Genomic DNA, 25,953 nt, shown 5'->3' on the forward strand with positions numbered 1-25,953 from the left:
AAACTGTAAAATGAATTGTTACTTTACAAATGATAACAGCCAGAAGGATAAGCAGCATATCATTTTAGAGGGTGGGCAGCAGTGTGCTGTCGTAACAATAGCTTCACTGTAAATCTCGCCGAAAAAGCACAGAAAATAAAATTTAAATTCTCTGTTCTTAGCGGCACATTTCTGCACTTCAAGCTCTTGGTGCCCATGTTGTTGGATCTGTCATTTTACCATGTTAAAAAAAAAAAGCTGTGAACATCTGCCAGTCTTAACTGTACAACAGTGAAATTTAAAGGCACAAGATGAATTTTATCCTCAGGGTCTCCTTTAAGCCTTACCATTTTTAAAAGGTATTGAAGGAAATCAAGTATTAGTCAGCAAGTGCTCAAAGCCAGTGGATTAAAGGGAGCTCCTTCAATTGTACTTACTGAACAAAAGCACTCACTGTCTCTGAAACAGGACTGGGACACTACAAGGAAATGTGTCTTTTTGTGAAAGTTTATTTTTGAGCTGGAAAACTTAATTCTTTGAAAATGCAAGAATATGCATGCAGAATATGAACTTGTCTTAAAAAATGTATGCAATATGCTGCATGTTAAATTAAAAAACAAACTCCCACTACTGTCTCTTTTTAATAATTTCATTTGTGCTTCTGTAGGTAGTAGTATTACTGATGTGGAGCAAATCCACAAGACAAATCATATGCAAGCCAAACTGGTCCGCTGCTGTAGGCAGACATCATCCATTACTCCCTAAATGCCATTCATGGCCCTGCATGCGTTGACTGTTTGCTTGTGACAAAGATTACAAACTTTTCGCCCTCTCATCATATCTTAGGCGGATGATCCAACTACTACTGCATTTTAACATTTTGTGCTTATATTTGCAAAAGGTTAGTCATAAGGCACAGATTTGTACCTCTTGATCCTTCCCTTCATTTCAAAACATATTAAATTCATAATGCATGTATATCGGTTTAAATGGAAGTACGTTAGTAAGAGAGACGCTCACTCTTTTGTCATTTGCACCTCCTTATCAATCAATGGCTGGTGAAGTAAACACCCAACAATTAAAACCCAAATGGTGCTATTTAAAACTAAAATAAGCAATTAAAGGATCTGAATCATGACAAAAGCGTGAACTAAATCCAAGCCCAAAAAACAAATTGCTTTAACAATAAATAAACTGGTTCTAATTAAACAATTAAAACCTGCAGCCACTGCAGACCTCCAGGACCAGAGTCAAGTACCCCTGCCTTATGAGAATCCGTATACAAACAAAACTCTTAAAATTCAAACTGGACTCCACGTCTGGTGCCACCACTTCCTCACAAGTCTGCTCTCTTCTTGCCAGCAGTAATGTCGAAGACCAGTCGAGACTCCGTACTGCAAAGTGCTCCTCATCACTTAAACTGCACGCAAAGAGGCTGCCATTTGTTTTGATAATACAAAATTGTTAACCCACACCTTTTCTAAAAGCAAATATTGCACCCCTATAAATAAATCATAAGTTTATTTCAATGCAAAACACGAAAGCCTAGGAAACTTACAAATAAGATTTCCAGGTTGTACAGTAAATTCATTAACTCGCACAATAACAAAAAAAAAAAACAGACATGGCTCGCCATTGGCAAAACTGACCCATGGGTTTATTGGTGAGGGGGTTCAGTTTCATTGTTAATCAAAGCTACATCTCGATGTCCATGTGCAAATTCATCCTCCCCTCCTAAGCCATTCTGTTCCAGTGTTCCTTATACATGTGTGACCACATGCACACATCACCTGTCTGGGTTCCTATGTTTAAAATGCAATATAACAGAAGAACAGCTAACATTAAATGTGGGGTGTAAAACAGAAATGGAATTTAGAAAGAAGCTGCTGAGGATTTCCCAGGGATTGTATCCCAGTAGGTGAATGCTCAAATCATTGCAAGCAGAAGGCCAGTTAGTTTGCTTTTAAAATAACTAAATAAATATATATATATATTTGTGCGCGCAAGTTAAGGTTTATACATACAGGGTATATAGAAGATTGAAATCATTTCCACTGTGTAAAGGATGAGTTTAACAGTTACAGTGGTATACTGGGATAGAATCTCTTTAATCTGGAAAATCAATTTTCTGATTATTCTGGCAAGTCATTAATCCTATTCACTCAATGTCATTTGGGCATAACTGCCAAACATCATCACAGTACAAAGCAAAAATCTGTGGTTTGTTGACAGTTTCGCTTCCACTGTCTCAAGGCAGACGAGTATGGTTTGGTGTATTAGATCAAAAAAAGAACCCAACCTTAAAAGCACCACATTCACATTGTTTTAGGACGAATACAATAATATAAACTGAAAAACCTGATTGTAGGAGATGCTAGTGCAACCAAAGCATGCATGTTTATCACTTATGATGTATAGCTTGTTGCAACAGTAGATTAATAAAGCATATACTGTAGTTCCATCAACATCCACTATCATGGGCTTCACAAATGTTCCATTTAGTCCAAGATTATATATATATATATATATATATATATATATATTTTTTTTTTAGGATAAGTTGATTTCAGGCTGACCAGATTGTGTAGTTTTGTTAAATTTTGTTTGTAAAAAAATGGATGTCCAATGTCAGAAAAAACAAACTTTAAATTATACAATAAAAATATGGATTTCTTTTTTTTTTTTTTGGAAAGAGAAAATGAAAAAAAGAAAAGAAAACCAAAACCAAAAATGACAGATAGAGAGAGAGAGCACACTTTTGGAAATGTAGGCACTTCTTTACACCCTCCCTGTACATTACTCAGCTCAGCATCTTGGGTTTACTCCCACATGGCAGCAGTGGTGTTATGGCTTACCAAACACTAACACAGCTTAGCCCTATCCTTTCCAAGATGAGCATTCTTTTCAGGTCTCTTCCCTAGAGCAAATCTAAATGATTCATTGAGGTTGTAGGTAATTAATGTACCATCCTCCAGTCTACTTAATCTAATTCAGGGTTGCAGTAGGCAAGTGTTTATCCTGGCAGAAGATGTACAAAATACTGCAGCTGAAGAAATTCTTTGGTCAGCCATTTCTTGAATTATACTATGAATGACTGAGAAAGGGAAATATACACTTAAGCCAGTATCTGAAAATGTAAATTCAGCAGAATCTAAAAATGTCCAATTTGCTTAGTGTGCTTAGGTTTTCTAGTTAAGCAGAAGTGGTGTGTTCCTCCCCCGATCAAAAAAACAAAAAACACTACAAAGTATAATTTTATTTCTAGTTTTACATGTCATCTTTTTAATACAAAGTACTGCTACAAAAATTAAAAAAAAAAAAAAAGTTATTTACAAATCCAGTTAAATATAGAATCATAAAAAAAATCTGTTGTGCATATTATAAAATATTTTAAAATTTGCATTACATTAGTTGCTAGGTAAATTTTCTAGGTTTTTTCCCCACCAAAAGGTGAAGTGGAGAAGACAGGCACCACACTCCCATAAACAGAATTTCAAGAAGGTGCATTTTCTTATTTCCATTGCTTCGGGTTTATTGTGAAATATGTGAAGGATTCTGCAGAAACAAAATCAGTTAAAAGATGTTTTAACAGCATTTTAGTGTTGTAACAAAAACAGCAGAATCAGTACTTTTGAGAGAGAGGAAAAAAAACCAAAAAAAAAAAAAAAACCACACATACCACACAAAGCCCAATTTACTTGAAAGATGAAATGCATGTATTTTTTATAAAGGAGAAATCTAAGCGTTTGAACCGTAAATTTGTTAAACTGTATTTTTTTTTGAATATACCATTTTTTTTTTTTTAAAGTAAAATCAAGGTATAATTTGTATTTAAGGAAACTAATGACACTTAAGAACCTTCCATCTAAAATATAATTGCTGCGATAGCCACATTGGCATTTTCTATGCTAAGCCAAAATGTATTCATAAGTCAAATAAAAGAAAAAAAAAAGTATATGAAAGTCTATCACAAATATAACACTTCAACAATCTATCCACTCATCCATCCAACCCGCTTATTCAGCACAGGGTCGCGGGGTAGCTAGAGCCTGTCCCAGCAGTCACTGGGCATAAGGTAGGAACAACCCCTGAACAAGGTAAGCACACATTTTATTTTAATTAAATCAGTACTAACGTGTCTTTTCAAAATAACTAACCTGTTTATTCATCTTGCAGTGCAGATGGTTTTGCCAGTAGTAGTTTTGATGCCTAAAAAAGCAAACATTTAATGTGTTCTGGGTAAATGATATATTTGAGCAAATTAAAAACTAAAATGTGTGTGTGTATATATTATATATATATATATATATATATATATATATATATATATATATATATATATTATATAACACACACAAGTTTACTTTGATTAGTTTTATTTAAACTACCTTATTGTGTTAACATTTTCTGGAGTATAAAAAGTTACCACTATCTGTGACCAAGTACAATGCAGTTCAGCATGGGAGTTCGTCATTACATAGGTCCCAGGATTATAAGAATTGTAACAGAAGGAAAAAATGCAGAATTTTCCAATATACAAAAATGCTCTTAATATTGAAAGATGAAAATAGTGCAACATAAATCATCCAGAAGTTATTATGGAATGCTCCTTGCAACAATTTGAAAGTTCTGCAGTTAACAAATGACTCCCTACTCAACAGTTCTGAAATTGTGTGTGTGTTTATACATACTTGAGGTTTATATAATCTTTGTATCTCATCATCAAGGGGTATTAGAAAAATGATACAGCAACAGTAGGTTTCAGAAGAATTTGATGCGAATGGCAAGTATAAAAAAAGTCTGGCATTTGGTCAAAAAGGACTACAGAGACAGAAGAAATTTGGAATAGAGAGGTAATTTATAGAACACTTTTCTAACCTACTCAATGCACTTTGCATAGACAGTGGGGAGCCACTTGATCCACCACCAAAGCAGATGCTATAAAGTAATAGCAAAAAGAATACAAATTGAGAAGAATAGGGAATAAAAAAAGGCAGGTGAAGCAGCAGGTGCCTCTAGAATAGTGTAAGAAATGATGGCAACAGGTGGTCTTGGAACTGGACCTATTGACAGACCCTCCAGAAAAAGTACATGTTTGTTTGACTATATAGAGGAAATACTGCTCATCTGGAGTGCAACACATATTGAGCAATCAGAGTTTTGGAGGAGGTAGTGTACATAGCCGAGACAGAGTATTAGAGATCAAGTGAAGGTTAGAGAATTGAAGTTTGGTTTTATGCCTCAAGAACAGAACATGTACAATCTTTGTTTTCAAGGCAAATGCACCAAAAGCTGCAGGCATAGGGTAAGAAGTTGCATTATGCATTTGTACACCTATAGCAGGAGTGATTTGTGATAGAAGAGTAAATGCAAGAGTGAAAAGGGAGGGTCAATAAAATAGTAGTGAGACCAGCTATGTTGTATGGTTTGGAGACAGTGTTACTGATGAAAATACAGGAGGCAAAGCTGGAAGTGGCAGAGTTGAATATGCTATTTTTGCTCAGCCTAATGAGGTATGACAGTTTGATGACAGAGGCTAGATTGAGATGGTTACTGTCTTCATGATTCGTTGTACATTAACACCAATGCATGGTGGTCAGAACAATGAATAGGGATAATGAATGATCGGAGGTGAAGGCAGACCTGCACCAGGGACTACGATTACAAATAAACTCTTGAGCACAGACGTGCATGATGGATTGCACATGGGAAGCCTTACTGTATATGCCAATGATCTTGTTTTGATGGCAAAAAACTGAAGCAGAAATGAAGAGGATATCAATTGAACAACTAGTTTAGAAGTGAAAGGTCTCATAATATGCAAGTGCAGTAAAGATCAAGGTGATGTTTGGAGTTCAGGGGCTGCAAGGTGTAGAGAGGTTTGTGCATGGCCATGTGTAAACATGTTGAAACGTAATCCAAAGCACAAGCTGTCAGAAATGGGTGCATAGAAAAATAGTGTAAAGGGTAGTCTGCAGGTGAAGAATTGTCCGAGAAGGGTACAGAATGCTGATGTAACTGCAGTAGATAAATCAGGCCGTTGGGTGGAGGTGTTGGGGACAGTAGATATGGGTGAGGTGGTTGCATGGCTGTGCAGTGTGTGGGGGTCTAGTGCATGCTTTGTTGAAAGAGGACACATAAAGGATGTAGTGTCTGAAGTCAATTCTACAGGCTCTGTTTACAGAATGTATGCGAGAGGGATGCAGAATGCAGATATATAGTAAATTTAGAAAATGAAAGGAGTGGTTTGGAAAAAATTATGAAAGGTCAGCTACTTGGGTGACATTGTTAAGAGCAAACAAAAGTTCATGTATAGCCTCAATAGAGTGTGGTAAAGACAGGTTGTGGTCCACGGCAGTGCATAGTTTTTAAACAAAAACAGTGTGGATCAGGCTTGTGGGTGTGGGGGCATGCTGCACACAATCATATCCAAATGCAATCATTTTGGCCAGTTTCCTCATTGACATTCTGCAGGTAGGTCATTAAGCAAACCGAGTGTAAAAGGAGTCCAAGTATGACAGTGCACATTATCTTATTATTTATATATATATATATATATATATATATATATATATATATATATATATATATATATATATATATATATATATATATATATATATATATATTATATATATATATATATAATATATATATATATATATATATTATATATATATATATATATATATATATATATATATATATATATATATATATATATATATATATATATATATATATATATATATATATATATATATTCAACACTTTACCCATGTTGGTGTCTCCCCAATAAATAATGCAATCTCTGCACATCGTACCAATTTCTTTATCACAATTTCATTCTAATAGAAGTGTCTTTCTATTTTTCTTTCATGCTGCGTGTTTGGCTCCATCCTATTGAAACCAATGAGTGCATAATTACAAATAAACTGTATCATTTTGTAACCTTTTTTTTTTCCTCCCTTTCCTCTCTCCAGCAAATGACAAGATAATTTAGGAACAGTCAATGAGTGACAAATTTGGGGTTAGAAGTGTGTGGAAATCAAACAGTTCTACTGAATATAAAAATGCCATCCTAATAACACATTTGCATTTCTGTTGCTCTGCCAAAAAAAAAAAATTCCAAACAGTGCTTATAACCTTACAGTTCAGCTGTTACCTGCATTGTGCAGGAATGTAATGAATTATTATTATTATTATTATTATTTTCTATTATTTGGGTCAAAAGAGAGGATTCAGAAGAACCCTTGTTTAACTGAAAATGTTAATTAACATATCTATAACTCTGCTGTAATAAATTATAACTTTACACATTATGTAGCAATCCATCATGACACGAGAGGAGTTGAGACACATCAATTAGCCTTAACTTCAAGAATCAACATTTAGTTCTTTCTTCACTACAGATGTCTAGAATAACAAAAATGGAATAAGAAAATAATGGTCACACCAAGTACCAAAAAAAAAATAAAAAATAAAATCATCATCTTACACAGTCCAATTTTTAAGTAAAATGTCCTGGATCATGTTACCAATGGGCCACAGCAAGTAGTGCTCTTGTGAAAGAAAAAAGAAAATGAAATCTCCAAGAACTTGTGGATCATTAGGTGATAACCTGAAAATGGGGAAAAAGAGAAATAAAAACATAAAAGTCCTGTGATAAATTTTACAATAATCATGTGCTAAAAAAAAAAAGTTTATACACCTCATTTTTTTTGCGCAAGCCTTTTGTGTTAAACCATTTGTTACTTTATTCTTACTCAGTTCTAATCAAGTTCTAATTAAGAATATAATATTCTCTTAAAATCATTTTTTTTCCCCAGTTGCAAAAAAAAAAAAAAGGATTGGGCTGGGTCCAAGAGCGCTACCCTTTACGTCACATTGTCACTTTTCAATCAGCAGGCAAGTTTCACCTTTGCCACCTCCTCATTCTTAAATGATAATTCCCCATAGGAAGAAGCCATTTATATACCCAGTGGTTCAATTTAGGCACCAGATATTGTCCTATAAAGTCTTGATGCTAAAAGCTCATAGCAGGCCAATACCCTTACACCCCTAATCCAATCTTTAAAGATCTGTTGTGTAGGACATATAGCTAATGATATGAAACAAGATGTAGCTCCTCACATCTTCATAATGCTGCAAATTCATGGCTTGGGGAACAGGGCCTGACCTAGAAGTCGTCATCTGCCCCAGAATTATATAGTGCCTCCATAGAATAGGATATGAAGCAGAGATGTACAAGCAAGTTCTGTACATACTGCCTCCTAACAGTCAACTAGTCAAATAAGCAATTGTGGACGTCTCTTCTCTGAAGTGAATACAATCAAGGCACAGTAAACCCCACCAACACAACAACACAGGCCACATGCCATCAATTTATCTTCTTGGTCTAAAATGCAAAATCACATTTAGGGGTTTGGACCTATGCTTTATATGGGAGATGTAAAATTGAACTGAATTTGTGATTAATACAATAAGCATTCTGAAATACCTTGTGAGGAGGATGTTGGAATGCCTATAAAGATCCATTTCCAAGCAATAGATAAACTGATTTAGAAGCGTTTCATTCAGTCCATCCAAGAGATACTTCAGTGCCCACATGTTTTCCTGCAAGCAACAGACAACAATTGTTTTTTGGTGTGGTGGGGTTGGAGGCATTAATAGGCATCCACATTTAGAAATACCTCAAATCACATTAAAAGGAAACATACTTCTTTAAATACTAACTGAAAATAAAGAACCAAGTGTAATATAATGCAGTCATAAATCAAATTGATTCACTTTCTAGAATATTTCTATTTGAATCAACTCCATCACAAGTCTTAAATTTCTAGAGATATACCCTGGAAAACATGGCCATTAAACTATTGAGAATAATGACCAGGTTTACCATTTATCGTAGTTTTGTAAGCTACCTTTATTTGAAATAGGAAAATAAAAGAAAGAAGAAGGAAACATGGGTTGCTGAAGGTAAAAAACCTCGTATATTCTTCAGGTATTTATATATAAAAAAAAAAAAAAAAAAAAGAATTAATTCATACCCTAAATGCCAAAACAATATTTAGGAGAACAGGAAAGTCATTGTAAGGCATTTTCATCAAAGCCTCAGTGACTAGCAGCAGCAGGGCTTCATCTCTGTATCTCTGAGAAGTGAAATAAAACAATTTGATTAACTAAGAATATTATCCAAAAGGAAACAAAATAGAAATAAATTTCTAGCAGTATTTCCAGAAGGATAAAAAGAAACTACAGTAGAATGCTTTTAGTTGAATTTACATTTAGCCCTCCAACCCAAACATGTGCTGGTTACATGACACTTTCAGGAATAACACACAAGACGACTACTAATTAAATAGTACTTAGCAATCTTTTCACTTACAGCATCATGAAAACATTGTGGATAAACAAAATTCTGCCTCATTTTCAATTCTTCTACAAGCTTCATGGAAAGATATCCGTGTCGCTGAGGGGAAAAAAAACAAACAAACAAAAAAAACACAAACATTTTCAGTATGTATTTTACATTAGTTTTACTGAATTATAAAGTACACACTTGTACTCCAGAAAACCACCTCAGAAGTCTGAAGTTGATAATCACACTGAAAAGGTCTGTGCTGAAGTTTGTACTTTTCTCCCCTGGGTCATGTGCATTTCTACATCCAAATATGCTCATGTTAGATTTAACACACAGCTCTTACTTTGGAGTGATTTTGCAAGTGTTGGCATGTATTACTGTGCTTCATAATGGACACCAATCCTGGATCAATTTCTGCCTTGTGCACAGTGGCCCTCTAATTTTTCATAGTGAGAGGACAGCATGGAAAAAAAAAGTATGGTTGGAGGTTTACTATAGTACACCACATTATCCTATGAAAGCAGATTAAATAATCTTGTGAACAAAAAGTTTTGAATCCATTTTCTAATTTACATATTATATTGGCATCAGAAAAAATGTATGATTTTTAAGAACAGGAAATTTTACTACCTAATAATACAAGTGCTTACAACTATTAAGTGCTTACAAGAGCTGAATGCCATCTTAACTTTTTATGCATTTCTTTAAAATTAATAAACTCATTGTTACGGACATCAAAGTGCAATTCCATCACAGTTTGCATTTCTTATTTTTCAGCATAGCCATTTTTTAAATAATTCTCAAGAATTGTTAGCATTCTTAAAAACTTGATTTGAAGCATTGTATTCTTTGTACAGAATTTTTAAGGTATTCAGTACTTTAGTCTAATACTACTATTGGTCCTGACTTTATTGTTGTCCATTTGAGATGTAGGTTTTAGAATTCTAAATTAGTGAGCAACTTGTGGCATGATTAGACCATGGCAAAATCATTTATTTGCAGATTGTGTTTCCTTGATAGTTACTGCACATAAAAGAGTTAGTTAACTTATCAGCTAAACACAGTGTTCATAAAATGTCCAATAGTGTTGCAAGTTGACCTTTATAGGTATTACAACTAACTTTTCAAGGGATTACACAATACTTAAATTGTAAAATACCTGACTCACAGAGGCGATGAATTGGACAGAAAACTGAATCTGTGTTTACATTTTGGGAGTGGTGGCATTGGTGCAGGAAAGGAAAAACATAGTATAAAAAAGTCTCACTAAGGTACCTTTTATGTATTAGAAGACACAGCTTATCAAAAATGAGCTATTACAGGGAAAAGAAAGGGATGTTTCAAGCAGAAAGATCCAAACAGTTTGTGGTATCAACATGGTCTCAGGGAAGATAAAGCTGTTCACAGATTCATAAAACAAATATTTATATACAATCTCCACTGTATGATATATACAATAATTATGCTTCATAAGCAATAAAACATTTGCATTCTATGCACTACCTGTTCCAGACACTATTAAGGCATTCACTTTGATCAGTCACCAGAACCCAAAAATAGACCTTGGCTTAATTTTTTTTTCCTTTTGACACAGGCCAAATACAACACTCATATGTAGTACTGTGTGACTAATTAAAATTTTCTAAGTAGTATTTCTCTAATTTTGTACCACACTAGCTGCACAAACCATTTGCAGAAGGAAACCTGTTTTTCAATATTTGCATCTTTATCATTTTAAAAGTCACAGATCAACTGTGGTTTAATAATAACAATAATACATTTTATTTATATAGCGCCTTTCCAATGCTCAAGGCGCTTTACAGAGTTTAAGAACGAGAGGGTATACAGTATATAGCATTTTACTAAACCAGAAAAATAAATGAATAAGATAGTAAGTTCAGAGAAAAACCTAACAGACAACATACGAGGTATGGCAGAAAAGTAATGAGACTGATTTTTTATTTACAAAAGTTTTTATTTTTTTCAAACATCAATGTTATCCCCTTCAAAGTAGTTCCCTTGGGCAGCTACACACCTATGGAGACGTTGTTCCCACTGTTGGTAGCAACGCTGGAAGTCTTCAACCGGTATGGTCTTCAGCATGTCCGTTACACTCTTTTGGATGTTTTCTAAAGTCCCGAAATGACGTCCTTTGAGGACATTTTTCAGTTTAGGAAAAAGGAAAGTCACATGGACTGAGGTCAGGTGAATAAGGGGGTTGGGGAACCACAGGGATGCCTTTTGAGGTCAAAAATTCTGTTATGGAGAGGGCAGTTTTTCGGCACCATTTTGGCACAGACCTTTCGCATGTGCAAATGTTCAGTCAAAATTTGATGAACGGTAAAATCTGTTCAAATTTAATTGTTCACTCAACATTCTTAATGTTAAACGACGGTCTGATCTCATAAGAGTGTTCACACGTTCAATGTTTTCATTGGTTTTTGAAGTTGAAGTCCTCTCTGAACGGTGTTCATCTTCAACGTGTTTTCTGCCTTCCAAAAATGATTTGTGCCAGCGAAAAAATTGAGCTCGGGATAAAGAATGTTCCCCATAGGTCTGTTTTAACTTTTCAAACGTCACACTTGCCGTTTAATGGCACAACGTTCCTCCAAATTCCGCTGTTCCATTTTGCGTGACACACAACCAAAAACACAAACTTCGCTAATAGCAGTCACAAAAATCACGTAGTTAACGGAATGAGTTGAAACTCACACTGAGCTATGGGAGGGTACTGATACACGTGCTCAATCAAGGACAACAGCGCAGCGTTGCCAGATCGCTTGCAGTGTTGCCAGTCTCATTACTTTTCTGCCACACCTTGTAATTGATGGTCAAGAACACACACACAAGTTACATGAACATCTTGACATTGAGGTAGACTGAGAGAAGGTTAATAAAGTCAGGTAAAGCTAAAAGCCTTCCTGAACAGATGTGTTTTGAGTTGTTTTTTAACCATTCAAGTCTTCCTAACAGATAGTTGAAAGACAGTAAAGAAAAGTAAATCTTCTAGGCACCAAACTTAATAATCACAAGGTAGGCAAATACTGTCCTCAGATTTCTGCTGCTTAAGAACTAATATTCATTGCAACAAGTCCAAAATGTGTCACAATGTTGTGTCGGTAAAGTTAACCCAATTTTATTGAATTGACATCCACTTTTACACAAATCCGTTACCTGTATAAACTCTTCGTCTGGCTTTTTGTAAGCAATGCACTGGAAATTACCCTCTCTTGTCAACTTGTGACTACTACATGTCGCAGTAATTAGGGCTTCCCATGATTCCGGCTGTTTTTATAGAAAAAGGGGAAAAAAAAAAAAAAGAGGGGGGGATTGAGCAAACACATGACTTATTACCAACCTAGCAGGAACATGCATTTATTTTAACATCTATAAAAATTTATTTTCAATATGTACTACAACAGTTACTTACATCTGTGAACAATTGGTTATTGCAGCTAAGTGTCTGGAGTGCAATTTTCACAACAAAAGACTTCTTTAATGGTGTTGTACCTTCGATAAATATAATTTAAGAGAGAGGTATTGGTTGATAGAAAGATTTGGCATGTTCCAAATAACCAGTTGTATTTGTTTTATTCTCAACCATTCTGCGCAGACATATATAGATATAGATACACCGTGTTTGTGTGTGGACACAGAGTTATATCACCATATTTGTTCTTGTGATGGACTCTTCAGCAACCTTACAAAATAGGGGCAGAAACTACTGGGTTGAGCGCCAGATTGTCCTTTACCATTTGCCAGGAGGAGGTCAGAAAAACCTGGATGTCTAAGGTAATGGACCTAAAGGCTCCTGTTGTGCTTTTGAACACATTCTATTAAATACTCAGTTGCTTATATTTTCAGCTACTGTACAGCAATAAATTATTAAAAACAAACAATTCCTTTTGTAGAGTATTATTTGAAAAACATGCAGAAAATATCACAAATTGCTAACTTTAGTAGAATTTACTTTTAATTACTCTAGAAAATACCTTGAATGGTTTCCCATTTTCCTGAATCATCTACTTCATTTCCAGCAGGAACCTGGCCACTTAGCAGTATCTTTAAATAGACGATAAACTGAACAGGACTCAAGCGACAGGCAGTACAGCAAAATGGATATCTTGCAGAAAACAGACTTTCCGCAGCAGAATTAAAATCTCCACATTTACACATATAAAACGGTATTTCATCCAATAGGTTTTGCATGCTGAAAGTAAACAGAAACATTTTACAGACTGTACTTAAACCAAAAAAGTGCAAACATGTTTAAAATATTAACAGGAAAAAAATAAAAACTCTACTCAAAAACAAAAAAACACTCCACACACCGCAAATATTTCTGGGTATTAAGATGCTTACATTATGTGCCACCGTTAAAATAATCTTTTACAAAATGTTTGGATTTTAACAGAAAAACCAAGGTACATGTACATGCCTAAATTTAGAACTGATCAAAGCAAAAATAAAAAATACCAGTCACCAAGTGCTGTCACATATGCACATAAAACTTCCAGAAAAGGCGCACTCTGCTTTACTATGTATACACGAAGCTTCTTCTACAGAATAGCAAGTTTAAAATGGTTTCAATCCATACATAAATAGAATCCAGAAAAGACACATGCACACGTTAGAGACATTCTGGTCTTCATCCATTACACAGGTATATGAGCTTATTTGTACATTCATTTATACCACCAGTACTTACTGCAGCGTGTTTTCAGACTTCACTGCTTTGAGATATCGGGCTAGCTCTCTGTATCTAAATTGGGGGGAAAAAAAAAAGCACACAGGAAAACAACAAATTTCTTACAAGTAAAACATCACCTTTACATATCCAAATGTAATTTGAAACTGCACAATTCATGTATGTTTTTGTAGAAAATTTTACTAAGTTTATGTGCCTTCCAGAATTTCACTTTAACATTTCAAGTAACGCAAGTCTCAGGGACACGTGCAAATAACTTTATCCTTACATCATTTATAAAAAAAAAATAAATAAATAAAAAGCTTACTTGTGCTGCTCCAAAAGTTTTTTCTTTCGTGCTTGGATAACATTTAGACATTCAAACAAGACTTTCTTTTTCCCTTTTACTATGCGAGTTCCAGAAACATTCTGCCCCTTTAATACTGCCACCAACAGTGGGTCGTCCCAAAGAAAAATATTTAACCTGCCAAAAAAAATAAAACTTTTATCAGTCAGCTTTATTTTATTGATACAATAGTTGCTATTTCACAGCCCCATAAGTGTAGGATGAAATCCCAGCATTAACCCAGTCTGTAATGAGGTTGCACAAGTTTTCTTCTGATCTGCAATCCACATCTGTTAGGTTAATTGGAGATGCTAAGTTGGTCCAGTGCAAGTGTGTTCTGCCATGAAGTAGCAAGCCGTTCATGTGGGACCTTCTATAGACAGGTGTGTGCCTTTTCAAATCATGTCCAATCAACTGAATTTACCACAGGTGGACTCCAATTAAGCTGAAGAAACATCTCAAGGATGATCAGGGGAAACAGGAAGCACCTGAGCTAAATCCTGAGCTTCATGGCAAAGGCTGTGAATACTTATGTACATGCAATTTCTCAGTTTTTTTATTTTTATTTTTAATAAATTTGCAAAAATCTCAAGTAAACATTTTTCACGTTGTCATTATGGGGTGTTGTGTGTAGAATTCTGAGGAAAAAAATGAATTTAATCCATTTTGGAATAAGGCTGTAACATAACAAAATGTGGAAAAAGTGATGCGCTGTGAATACTTTCCGGATGCACTGTAGAGGACAGAGTAAGTTTAAATGTACAAGCAAATTTGACTCAGGGTGCTGCAGACACATCTGCATAAAATAAATTTGCTAAAGTCATTAAACACATTTCAATTAAATTCAGTCATATACTATAATAAGTTATCATGGCATTGTTTGGGGCCTATATACGACTATATGCAAGATCTAGAATAGTATTTCTTCTACAGTTAACCAGACAATATTTTATGAAGCCAACTCACCGGTTAACAAAATATCTGCAATTTACAGGAAAGTATAAAGACTGGAAAAATTGCATAAGCTTCTTTGAAAAGAAAGATGTGAAGTCAGAGCTGACAAACAACATTTGTAGGAAGTCTGTAATCCTGCAGAATAACAAACAGATAAATTAAACAGCATGGTAGTGGATGAACATACATCATACATTAAATAGCCAGGTCTTTTCAGGAGGCCAATAGGTATACCATTACCCCCACTTAAAAATATTCTTACCTTGTCAGCAACAAGGAAACTGCTGTTGTAGCACATTTTCTATCATCTCTTCCATCTTGCCAATTACTAAGGGGGGAAAAAAAAAAATAAATTATACAGTATTTTGTTTGGAGGCAAATACAATATTCCTAATCACATATTCCAATGCTATGAATGCTTAGGTTATTTAACAGGAAAGCTCCACTCCATCCTTAAATTTTACCTACTGTGTTCAAAACACATTAAGAGAATTAACAAACCTGAACATATTGCATGGGGCAAGAAACTTCCAGTTTCCCCTGCGCTATTGCAATAGAGTAAGGGCTCTTTAAAGACACAACTCTCCAAAAGTAAGAAGTAACAAAGTCACGGTAAATTGTATACTCTAATCCAATCCAAAAAAAGTTAACTGATTGATTGAAAGATGCATGTTTTGGCTACAACCCTACCAACACCCTTTCATTGGATAATGACAAAAAAAAAAAAACAAATTCAAAAGGACTGTTATATTATTGTGGTTTACTTAACTTGTAATTTTGAGTCTGAATTGAAATTGATTATATATCTCCAAGTACTACACTAGCTAAATTTCAGACATGCAATATGATAGGCACTCAAAAATAAAAAAACTATAGGCATCATTTGAAAAACTATGCATGTGTAAATGTACTTTAACTGTTACAGGGTGCAGAAGCATCTAAGTGAGCAGTATTATAAAATTATAATCAATTCTGACTTTGTAAAACTTGTCCACTTTGCCAGCCATTGGCTCAACCAAGCTCAAATAAGCAAACCCAAAAATTGACCTGCCAACTGTCTACATACAAAAGTGTCATTTACCAAGTCTAAGACACTAGAAGAGAAACAGAAAAGTTAGTTTTCATCTTGTGTTAAAGTACGCATTAAATCTTCCATGTAGACTGTCACAACTGAGCAGTTACATACGCCATTGGCTGTTTATGAAGCATAATTTGCTTTGCTATTCCCAACAATAAGACTGCAGCAACTTTTGGTTTTCTTTCTTCGGCTTCACACACTAGTTTATAGGCCAGGTCATGAACACCGGAGTAACTAGGAAAAGAGCAGAAGGAGAAAAAGGGCGGGGGAGGTGAAATTAGCAAAATTATGTTTTGTTGTCTTGCAACAGTACTCTGTGAAATGGAGCGTTAAAACAAAAAATACAAAACTTGCCTTCCTAAATGTGTCAGATTTCCATGGGACATTAGGAATAAACACACAGGTTTCAAATTAATTTTAGTTATTTAAAATAGTAAAAATACATTACTTCTGCAACTTGCTAAAAGGTCAAAGAGTCAGTAATGGAGATCTGAGCAATCAATCAAAAAACAGAAAAGACCTCCATCAAGCCACACTGTTTGTTCTTTTCCTCACCACAGTAGGCAAATGCATTAATAAATTGTACAAAATTAGTAGGAACTATGTTACTGGTCTCAGGCCAAGGGAAACCTGGGCTAGGTATAAGCCACTGTTGCTACAGGGGTAGCCACAATGATAAAGTACCAAAAGCATAAAAGAAGCAGTACAGAGTCTCTGACTACACTTTTTTTTTTATTTAAATTTAGCCTGAGCTATATTATCTGCTTCAGTATCTGCCTAGATCAACACGATGATCAGTTAAACAATGTTACACATCAATTAACCTTTCTGAACAGTAATGTAAACACATTTTCTTTGATTAAACAAGAGTATTGTTGTCAGCTATCAAGAAGAACATATACCATTGTATGCCGATTAGACACCAATGTCCCCAGAACTCAATAATTTTCAAAGGAAGCAGGCAGTTCTGTATCACAATATTGCATATTGAGCAGATATCAATCAAAGCATTCCAATTTTCAAAGCAGGTGATACATTTGCAAGACAGGTAAATATCCATGTACTGTTATAGGTTATTGTTGATGAGACTTTAAAATTATTCAGGAACTTTGCCTTTTCACTTATCATCCCAGGCTCAAACAAAGGGTGCCTATTGCCCCTTCATCTCTTGACTAAAAGCAACATGCAGAAATGTCCTTTTCTTTAAAACACCAGTTTCTAACCCATTGCAACTGCTTTCTCCAAACAAAAGCATGACATCCAAATGAAGTAAAAACTCACTGGAAATCAAACTCACTTACTCATAACTTATAATTTCCATATGTCCTGAACTGCACAATGTACAACTGCTATTCTTCTTCCTTTTCGTGTGACAGGAACATTTGCAAGTCCCATGAGAATGAATGGTTGCTTTTATTCCAAGTAAGAACTTTGTGTATTCCTTATTCAAATTGTCTTCAAACCTATGCAAAATACATCCTTAAATAAAATAAAATAAATGAATATAGAATCACAGTCTTTTAGAGTGGCATTGTCATTTGATAATGCAGAAAAAGAATATCTACAGTAGTTAAGTGGATGTCAGATTCTGGACAGAAAGAAAAATACCCTAGGGATAATGCAAGCATACATGTACTCAAATTGAAATCATGGCATTAAGCAATACTTTGTTAGAAACCAGCATGTGATTCCTAGTTAAATGTAAAGATCCTTGGCAAGGTTCTAAAAAATAAATAATAAATAAATAAAAATTGATAAACTTGTACCATGTTGATACCACAATTGTGCAATTAAAAAAAAAGGTCATGCTAGCTTTTTTACATTATAAAAAGTAAAAATTGAGAGTTCTCTTCTCAGGTCTGACTGCAAGACAATTACTTCAAAAGGCACAATAATATGTGAGAATAACCATGAGGAATAACTGCATATGAAAACAGCTCATAGCGATGGTTCTACAGCACCATATTAACATGTTGAAAACAAAAACAGCAGAAGTGTTGTCTGGAAATGTTCAAGGCAGGGTAATTTTAGTGTGCAACTGTGGGAATACTATTAACACATACACATACTGGCTTTTGATACTGCCACTTTTATCCCATTATGGTTAAGATTTATGCATGTTTTGAGAGCACAGTGATGTAAGCAACAACATGTAATGTAATAATTTATCTTGTAATGTCAAATTTCTGACAGGAGATGAAATGATGGCATGATCAAATTGTCTTGTAGAACTGTGTATGACACTGTATTGATAAAGCACTGCAGGCTTCACATTCAATATCAGATTGTTATGTGAATGCCTACAGATGGATAGATACTTAGACGGACATTTTCTAACCAGCATATACACAGTTCATGGTTGATGAGGAAACCTATCACACACATAGAACTGTGGGAAGTGAAAGGAAACAGATATTTCATTAAAAGAAATGCCTAACTGCAGAGACACACACAGTCAGCAGGACTGCCAAAGCAGTACATTTTCTTCCAAAATATTAATCTCTAAAATGCTAAATTTGTGTCTCTTTATATTTGAAGGCAAACTAATTTTAGGGAATATATTCATGAACATGTAATAAACTTGAGGAAAAAACACATCATATTTGAATGGTATGTTGGTGAACACAATGCTTTCCTTTATTTAGGAGTTAATTTTCTAATTCTGGATTTGTGCATGGACATAAGCAACAATATAACTCAAGACAGACAATCAAATGCCGTTTTACCCGGGATCTGAAATAATGGCTTAATGGTAAAACTAAAAATTTGATTTCACACAGGAAGCCTTACAGCGGGGACAAATGTACTAAAACAAATCTAACAGCAAATGTTACAAACCTAACAGAGTAATTCTCTAGCAATCCAGATTTTAAAAGAATGTTGCTATAAGAACAGCTTTACAAAGTCAGTTAGTGTTTAAATGAAAATATTACCAACTCAACCATGCTTGTTATGAAAGGGGAATCCCCATTGTCAACCCCCCAAGCCACATACAGGTATTGTATTTTGATATCTATCAATGCCAATACTAGTTTGCTTAAATGATATTTGGGTAAATACTTAAGGAAAACATCACAACTTTGAAGCTAAATGTTACCATTAGTATTTATATATTTTGTACTATTATTACAGAAAAGGCACACAATTGTTCACATGAACAATTAAATTTGAATTAGATGAATGGGATATCCATCTTTGATGTGGTATTGTATCATGAAATGTCAGTAGTATTGAATACAGAAACTTTTATTGTGGCATTCGTATGTTCAGAACAGAAAAAAAAAAAATCAAAATACTTGCCTGCTTCCTGTAGATCAGCATCAATTTCTAACAGGTCAAAATGAAATTCAAAAAGTATGCCTAAACTAGCCTTTTCTCTTTCCATTTTCCAATATGCACTCCTCTTATGAGCATTGCAGTGACAAATGGAAGGAGTAATCCAGGACAGACACTGAAAAATTAAACCAATGTCAATACATGCAGAAAGACTACACAGTAAATGTTAAAAGCTGCAGACACGTCTTCTCATAGTACAATTCTGCTTCCTGAAATCTTATGAGGAATCATAAATGTAGTTCAGAATGCCTTTTCATACTTTTATCTTCACAGATTAATACAAAAAACTACTGAGTAAAAAGAACACAGTAATGTAATTGGAGCTTACCTCGGACGCAAGCTTGCCACAGATGTAGCAGTAACACTGTTCACAAAATGTCATGTTGTTTTCCATTGGTGTACACATATGATTGTCTGAAAAGCTGCAATGACATGGCGACATTGGCTCTGACTGATCAGTTCCTTACGGAAGTCCAGAATATTTTAAACCAAGTTTCTTTTTCTTTTTAAATTAGATTTTCTAAGGATAGACTAAATGACAGCACAAATATTGTATGCCTGGAATGTGGTGATGCCATTAGGTTACCTGTGCAAGTTTGAAACTGTGGTGGATGGTGTGCAGATGAACAACTACTCAAGCAAAGCTGTATTCAGACTGTAAATCAAAAACTTAAAATTTGCCATTAATTAAAGAAATGGCATGAAACAGAACTACTTTACACAAACCTATGTGCAAAGTGAATCCATAATTAATGGCTTAACTGTTTCATAAAACTTATGAAAACCATAACTGACAATCTCAAATAGCATAGTTCAAAAAGGCCTAGACAATTTTAATTAAAACATAAGTGGCTGAACCACTTGTGCTCATCTACCACACAGTAACCCCCCATCAAATGTATTCTAGTAAAAACAGCATATAGTTTGAATAATTTAACACAAGAATTTCACCTACCTAGTACACTAGACAGTATATAAATATAGGGAAAATTAAAAAAACAGTGGCTTAGTGGTCAGGGAGGTTGAAGGGAGCGTGATTAGAAGCAGGATAAAAGTCTTTCAAGTCTGTATCGACCCCAGGGAAAACATGGGGTAGGGGTGAAGGAGCAGGTTACACTGTGAACAAAGCTCATATGCTTGTGAGCCATGCTTCCTCATGTCTTGTGGTAAATTAAAAGGATTGGCATTAAAAATAATTTTGAAAGTAAAGGTTTTCATAAGTACATATTTGCTGCTTCAGGGATATATAAAGTGAGATATAAAGTGTACATATTTTTTTTCTGAAAAACACAAACACCCCACACACAACTGCAGTACTTGTTATGAGAGATTGTTCAGATGCAATAAAACTAAAGGTTTTCAAAAAGGGGGACACCTTGTGGCAAACAGTATAACTTTGCAATACTATGAGGACATCTAAACTTGATATAATGATAGCCGACAGATTCTGGCATAAACGAAACTTGATTGCAGGCTTGTGATTCAGAAAACATCTTGGTTACTGCAAATTACAATTTTCTGAAGAGAAATCCCTAAAGCACAGATTTGATATTTTTTTAGTTGATATTGGTGTAAATAAAAGGTTCTTAATCATATAAATACTTTCTTTAAAAATCGGAAGTTTTGCACTCGCCACTCTTCAGACATTTGTAATTCCTTTATTACAATAAAGGAGTATCAGCTATTAATTTTTAGGTATGCAATTTAGGTACAATAATTCCAAAAATCCCTTAGTGCATAAAGTGTTTAGCTCTAAAGTTGACAGTATCACTGGAATGTTACCTGAAGGGGTGAACGGCACAGTCATATCTTGCATGGGGCAGCACATCCCCTCTTTTGGAGTAAGTTACAGAAAGACCAGACTCTTCATCAACTATTTCTTCATTTCTGCACTGTTGTTCACTAACAGCTAGAAGGGTAAGTAAATAGATAATATTTATAGAAAACATTTTTCATTCTTCGCTTCAATATCTATTACCTTGAGGCATATTTAAAGCTTCATTATTTAACCAGCTCAAAAAGCAACCTGATACTTATAACTTGGAAGACTTTTGAAATTACATGGATTGTGAGTAGCAAAAGGTAAATATTCTGTATGACTGAAGTTTTGTATTAAAATAAATTCCCAGACTTTGAGACAAACTTTTTTTGGTTAGGGGAGTGGGGAGACTGTGAAATTCAATAAAAAGGGAGACAGATTTTAGCCAGTGGCTCATGCAGCCCTTTGATAGTACCATTAGTGCCTCTAGTTAATGGTTTGTGTCTCCCTGTGTTTAAACTGGAAAAAGCTGTAAAGGGTATAGTACTGTACTCGCATTATACAAAATTAATTTTCTTATTTGAATGGATGAAAACAGCAAAAATGACAAAGAATACATTGAACAGGGTGAACACTGCAAACATAAAATGTATTAAACAGTCAAAAGAATCTGACAGGGTGACTAAATATTTGCTTAATAAAAAAATAAAAAAAAGACACAAAGTGTTGGAAATTAATTGGAGGGAAACCATCACCAAAAATTCTAATAAAACACAAACAATTTAATGCTGGTCATTTTAAACATTGAAATAAGACTAATGATATATTCCTCACAAACATAACTGACCAACACATTATGGAATATAGTTTTAAAAAGAAAATGTTAGTTTGAAAGGCCTCTGTTTGAAACTGCCAACAATTTTGTCATGCAGTACATTTATGAAATGTTTTTTCTGGGTGACAAAAATATGGAAAGTCAGTTTTCCATGTTCTGCAAAGAAGTTTTCATGTGTGTTTAGGTGAATGTCTCACTTTTCTGCTCCATACACACCTTATTTTAGTGTAAAACAGCAATAATCAGACAATGTTCGTTACCTACATAATATGCCATTACTAGGAATAATACAATAGGAGTATCAAAAATACCTTACCTGGACCAAAATCTTCAAGTATCACAGAGGAATCATTTAGAGTTAGTGAATACTCATTTTCATCATCACTTATGACTATAATTTCATCCATTACTACAGATAAGTGTAATTTTATTGGAAGAAATACTAAAAATATAAAAACAAAATGGAAAATGGTAATTCCTTCTGAATAAATTTAGAAGTAGTTGTGCAAAGCAAAACACATTATGATGCAATACAGTCTATTTTCCATGTATACAACAGCAAGAAACAGAGACATGGACACAAACAAATAGCTTATACTGTATAAAATAAAACCTGCCTTGACAGATCCATACCTACATGCTGCAAGACAACACAAATAAAACATTTTGACAATATAAAAATTCTCATAGCTAAATAGAGCTAAAAGTATCACCTTGTATTAATAATACTACCTTGCTTGATGCTTTCACTTACTTTACAAAACTTAGATTTTTAAAAATGTCCTTGTGCCTGTAGCTCCTGAATATCTGATCAGTTCTAAGACTATCATCAAAATAAATTTAGTATGACTGGGAAAGTAACCTATTATTCAACTGAGTGATGAACTCAGGGATGCTCTAAAAATTCTTCCAACACATTTAATCTGAATTGGCAATGAGAAGCTTGAATCCATGATGTAGAGTAGTACCATGTCACCAGCATAAGAGATACTTGTGTTCAGTTCCTTCTCTTATTACTAAATTTATCCCTGAAAGTGGTGTTGAATGATAGAAGGCCAAGGCTTGTACAGCAGTTGCAGAAAAAAAAAAAAAAAAAACACACACACGCAAACACAGCCCTGTCAGTTTTCACAGTTTAACATGAAATTACTAAAATTTACATTGCTTTTACACAGGTGTAGCCTTTTGGGCCCAAACACAATAATATGAGGCAACTTGACTTTGAATAGAAAAATAAAGAGTATGTCTTTGAGTTGAGTATTAGAAATTATGTTTTTGGACCTAAATTCACTATTTTACAAATGACATATTGAATAAACAAAACAAACTACTACTCTTACATTACACTACTACTCTTAAATTTATGCATTTATCTAACATACAGTCCCTTCCTCAGACATTTTACTATAATTTGAGTAAGGGGGAAAAAAGCTACCAACTTCCATCTCTCTTTTATGCCAATATTGATCCTTGATGTTTTCTTTTTTTGGGGGGAGGGGCAGAAGAACATTTTAAATCATACACATATATATGTTCCACTGAAATAGATCAAAACAGATTCTCTTAAACCTTTATTTGAATGTCTGAAAGATATTAAAACATGGATGTCACTTAATTTTCTTAGTCTAAACTGGGGGTGGGGGGCATTGTGCATTTTGGACCTTCTGACCTTACTTGTGCTACAGAAATTAATCAACCCTTTGCAAAAATCTTGGTGCGATTTTGATAATCAAATTAACTTTGTTGTTTAAGCCTGTTTCTAACAGCTCTGTGTATTTGCGATGGTCAAGCCCTTTCTTTCTGTGCATGACTTTGAAACACTAATTCATGCGTTTGTCTCTTCTTGGCTTGACTACTGCAGCTCATACATTGTTGTAAATCAGTCATCCCTTGGTCATCTTCAGCTAGCGCAGAATCCTGATGTCAGGCTTCTAACATGTCCACGAAAATAGAATCATATCACACGATCGAGTTTTTTAAACTTTACTGTTAGTTTTTACGTCCCTGAATGGTTTAGCCCCTTTTTATCTAATGGACCTCTTACACCCTTACTCTCCTTCACGATGACTGAGGTCCTCTGACCAGAAGTTACTGGTTGTACAAAACTCTAGACTTAAGCTCAGATGAGACCATACTTTTGCAGTAGCTGCCCCAAAGCTCTGGAATATTCTACCTTTTTGTATTAAGTCAATACCATCTTTGGTGACTTACCCCCCCCCCTCCCCCATATATGTTTCTAATGGTTTATCTGTAAAGCTGTACAGTACTTTGGTCAACTTCAATTGCTTTTAAATGTGCTCTTTAAATAAAGTTGACTTGATTATTGACCTGTAGAGTGTGAAAATGAAAAAAATTACGTTTTGATCTCGGGTTTTTGACAGAAACCTCAACATTCCAGTTGACAGACTTTAATGAATGATCATCATCGTTCATCGTTTTGTATTTTAAAGTTTATTTTTCAAGACAGATATGTATTTTTCTTCAACAAAATCCCACTTTCAGTACCCTACCACCAATAATGCGTTTTTGCAGCTTTCAGAATGGCAATATGGACATAAAACAGGGTTTATATAATTTTGTGTTCTCCCTGCCACACTCCAAATTAAAAAAGAAGCGAAGAACTGATCCCCTGACATGGCAGGATGCACTTCCTAACTTATATATTTCCCCAAAACAATAAATATTGATTGTCATTAATACTCCTAGAAAGGCAGTCAAAATATAGAAATAAAAAGTGTTCTTTGTTATTTAATTCTAATAAAAAAATGTCAAAACAAAACTAAATAGCTTGTTTCTTGTCATGGGGTTAACTTAAAACTACTTCACTCAGAAATTCAAACCTTTTCCTATTAAACATTTTTACAAAAAGGTACTGTACCGAAACACAATGAAAAAACAGATTCATAAAACATTACAGGAGAAAGGAGAATAGATAACAGAGGTGGAATTGTGGAGACTACATAAACAAAACATACTGTAGTATCAGCGCCGAGCGCCCCAGTGGCTGGACTCTGGACTCTACTCTTTACATGCTTCGCTATCCTTAAAAAGGACTGCACGAGATGCCTTTCGGAGACAACCAAAAAAACGAAGTTCTGACACGTATACCGACATTTCTGTCCTCTATCAAACTTACAAGTCCCAGTATACACAATCCCTTACAGAAAGGGAGATGACTAATATTTCAAACGTTTGGCTTTCTGACGTGATTTTTTGTTTCTCCGTAAAAGTCTTATAATCTTAGCTTTTCTTTTAACGTTGCTCAGGTGGGAATTACGTTGGTTAATCAGAAGATACAGTCTAACAATCCAATATAAAATAACAGCTATGAAGGGGATAAACGAAAACAACTTCATTGTGGACCGTAAATAAACAGTACGAAAAAAATATTTTTGGAAACGCCCCATTACTTTCCGAACGTTAACTACCTTGCTAGCACTGGTAAAACTCGAGCGGTATACAGTAAAACCGTAAATAAAGAAGAAAATGGATGCTTACGTATTACTTACCTTAACTCTTCCGCACTTCCTATTTACACTACAACCATTGACGAAGCAAAAAAATGAACTCAGCTTCAATTGCCGCCAGAAAACGGCATCCAATCAGCACTGACTA

General features: G+C 34.5%; 1 protein-coding gene across 1 annotated transcript; it reads right to left on the bottom strand.

The window, feature by feature from the left end:
- Positions 1 to 3,220: 3,220 nt before the first annotated feature.
- Positions 3,221 to 25,953, bottom strand: zgc:112980 (uncharacterized protein LOC503706 homolog). The gene is made up of 20 exons (XM_039775360.1): positions 25,848 to 25,953; positions 22,655 to 22,780; positions 21,527 to 21,653; positions 20,073 to 20,166; positions 19,709 to 19,859; positions 17,710 to 17,887; positions 16,517 to 16,642; positions 15,593 to 15,658; positions 15,343 to 15,465; positions 14,359 to 14,514; positions 14,052 to 14,105; positions 13,336 to 13,553; positions 12,774 to 12,853; positions 12,518 to 12,628; positions 9,368 to 9,451; positions 9,030 to 9,131; positions 8,480 to 8,595; positions 7,478 to 7,600; positions 4,137 to 4,188; positions 3,221 to 3,534 (listed from the first exon to the last, which is right to left on the bottom strand). Exons 2-20 carry the CDS (start codon positions 22,743 to 22,745, stop codon positions 3,511 to 3,513), a joined length of 2,076 nt encoding a protein of 691 aa, XP_039631294.1. The 5' UTR covers positions 22,746 to 22,780; positions 25,848 to 25,953; the 3' UTR covers positions 3,221 to 3,510.

This window comes from Polypterus senegalus, chromosome 13 (assembly GCF_016835505.1).
Source record: "Polypterus senegalus isolate Bchr_013 chromosome 13, ASM1683550v1, whole genome shotgun sequence".
Taxonomy (NCBI): Eukaryota; Metazoa; Chordata; class Cladistia; order Polypteriformes; family Polypteridae; genus Polypterus; species Polypterus senegalus.